General features: G+C 51.1%; 1 protein-coding gene across 1 annotated transcript in view; it reads right to left on the bottom strand.

Moving 5' to 3' along the window:
* Positions 1-493: 493 nt before the first annotated feature.
* The window catches only part of Pmar_PMAR027988 (hypothetical protein), a gene marked incomplete at its 5' end in the record, with an annotated part of 2,361 nt that continues 224 nt past the window's right edge, over positions 494-2,630 (bottom strand). The window contains 8 exons of the mRNA XM_002766563.1: positions 494-614; positions 663-826; positions 876-1,091; positions 1,137-1,303; positions 1,533-1,739; positions 1,783-1,898; positions 1,951-2,073; positions 2,117-2,628. Coding sequence (XP_002766609.1) covers positions 537-614; positions 663-826; positions 876-1,091; positions 1,137-1,303; positions 1,533-1,739; positions 1,783-1,898; positions 1,951-2,073; positions 2,117-2,628 — 1,583 coding nt within the window. The 3' untranslated portion in view covers positions 494-536. The remainder of the gene's footprint in view (positions 615-662; positions 827-875; positions 1,092-1,136; positions 1,304-1,532; positions 1,740-1,782; positions 1,899-1,950; positions 2,074-2,116; positions 2,629-2,630) is intronic.

Below are 2,630 nucleotides of genomic sequence, written 5' to 3'. Positions count from 1 at the left end.
AACTTGCGCCTATTGTGTGTCCTGTCTTCGCGCCCGAACAGCTAACGTCCTAATCGATATAGCTGCACGTATACACAAATGATAGCACGGGATGACAATCAGTCTTCCAAGATCATCAATCTAACATCGTAACGAACGTAACTAATCCCTCCGTTTGCCTCCGACAGCCTTGTTGTGACTGTACGGTCCTTTTCCCCGGCGGGTATACTGACATCACTATCGATTGCCTCTGACTGCCACATACTTGGCTGTTGGTCTTTTTCCCCGATAGCAACAACTTTAATGCAAACCGAATATTCACATTGTAATAATCATCATCATCTTATTAAGTATAAAAGTTCCATGTGTTCTCGAATCCTAAGCGACCAATATTTCAGCGCCAAATGGCCAATTCTTGTTTGCCTCATCTCTCATAATCTACTAGTTTGTGAGCGGTTACCACTACGTCTTAATCAAAAGTCACGAAGATAACAACCCGACATGCATAGTAAGTGATGAAACGGTTATTGCAGAAACATGTATTCAGTCTACATTAATCACGATGTCACAGTGGCTCGGCTGCTCCTCGGTCCAGCCGGGAATTCACGCTGTATATCCTCGACCCAGCACAACACCTGCAGAACACAGAATACGCACCAACGAACTAAGACGGCTCTATTCACGTCTGATGGTAGCGTCCGATATGCTCCCGTATCGCAAGCCTCATAGCGTCGAGCTGCATGCGCTATATGCCTGGTTTGCTCCTTAGTGAGTCGATCTGCACGGCCCTTCAACGAGGCCAGCAACAGCTTGGGCACAGACGGTCTGTCACCAGCCGCTTCGGACCCTGAGGAGAAGGTCTTAATAGGATCTCGTTCATAAGGACCCACACTTACCCTTCTCAGAGGCGAGGCCGAAACACTTCGATAAAGGGGACGTAGAGGCTATACTGCCACGACCCAGCTCAACCAGACACAGCAAGATTTGTGTGGATGACTGAACGCCAATGCCCCCACCACTGTCCGCCGTCAAACGTCCGATAGACCAGGCCTCACATGCCTTGAGCAACTTAGAGATGGCCTCCATGAGAGCACGAGGAATGTACTGAAGACCTGCATGCAAATGATAGCGTCGCAAGAGGCGATTCGACAACGCACCTGGCTGAGGCCCAGGCCGGTTGGGGTCTCTGAGCATTCCATTGTACCATCTATTGGCCACTCTCCTCACTGAATCAAGAAACATAGACACCCCTTGTGCGTCGAAGTCCTTCTCTCGCCGGCTGGCTTCCTCGAATAGGGCAATGTAGAGGTTACTACTACCGTACCTGAGACGCAGGAATAGCAACACGGCCTAGTAGCATGTCTGTGAGGTCGGTCACGTCATCGGTTGTGACCCAGACGTTCCTCAACAACCACAGGGTTCCGGTGTGGAATTGCAACCATGTCCGATCAAGTAATCCGGCTCAGAATAACGTATTTCGAGACACCTAGAGTGGTGTCATAATCAATGCACTATTGAGCCCGACGACACGTTGGTGACACATAGGAACTTACGCAATCTTGGCAAAACCATGGGATATGTTACTGAGCTCTTGAAAGGAGAAGGTCCGCAGCGGCACAGTGTGGCCTCCATCGCTATTGGCGATCAGATGAGACATGCCCGTGAGGAGACGATAGTCGAAGATCTTCAAACTGCCCAACGCGTTGACCACATTGGCGATCTGGCAAGGGCCTAGGTCGTTCAGTCGCGGTAGAATGTGCCTGATGGATACTCACCATAAAAAGGAGTCTGAAATCCTCTCACTTAGTGGCCAGGTTGAAAACAATAGCAGTGGAGGGCAATACCCCAGAGTCGACACCTTCGTCGACTGTTTGGGAGCACTTAGAGAGAGAGTTTAGTGCCAAAGGGGCGCAAAAGATCTGAAAACCATCAAGTTGTCATTAGCAGTGGCCATACAGGGAACGGCTTCACCTCTGAATCTTCAACAGGTGTAGATAGCACACCGTCGAACAGCAGAAGCAGGAGCTCCCGGTCCTGCTTGTAGCCGAAAGTGACGAAGATGTTCAGCAACTGCGCTAGGCTTTTCGAGGGTATCTGAGATCGATACTGGGTATGCTATGGGGACGAGTACTCCTACTTGCTGACGGAGTTCTCCTTTGAGACGATCAGCGGCCTTCCCGAGCAAGTCAGGGGAGGGCTTAGCATGCCGACACCCACCGTTGTGGAACGACTGCAGGGCTACCGCTATATCGCTGGCGTTCATCGAGTCTATCTTCTCGCAGCACAGACGATCGAAACGTGCATAGAGATCTTCGCTGGCGCCGCGCCGCCGAGAGACTCCACCATCGTAGCCCAGTCTATTGAGAGCGTTGGTAAGCGTAACCAGACTGTAGATAGGGACGGCCTCCAAGCGTCCCGGCTTTGAGAAGTACTCCCCAACTTGCTGGCCGAATCTCTTCAGCAGCTCACTAGAGTCGCTTACGCCAGACGTTGTAATGATATTGGCTATACTGTTAGACATGTACGCCAGGTCAACAGGGCCAAACTCAGGCAATGCAGGGAGCAGCTCCTGCTTGCGCTCCGTCAAGATATGCGGGAGAATAGCTGTGACCAGCGGGTACCCTGCTCGTGGAGCAAATTTGGCCACATCT

This window comes from Perkinsus marinus (genome assembly GCF_000006405.1).
Source record: "Perkinsus marinus ATCC 50983 genomic scaffold scf_1104296972422, whole genome shotgun sequence".
Taxonomy (NCBI): Eukaryota; Perkinsozoa; order Perkinsida; family Perkinsidae; genus Perkinsus; species Perkinsus marinus.
This window is presented reverse-complemented; position numbering and strand designations above follow the sequence as displayed.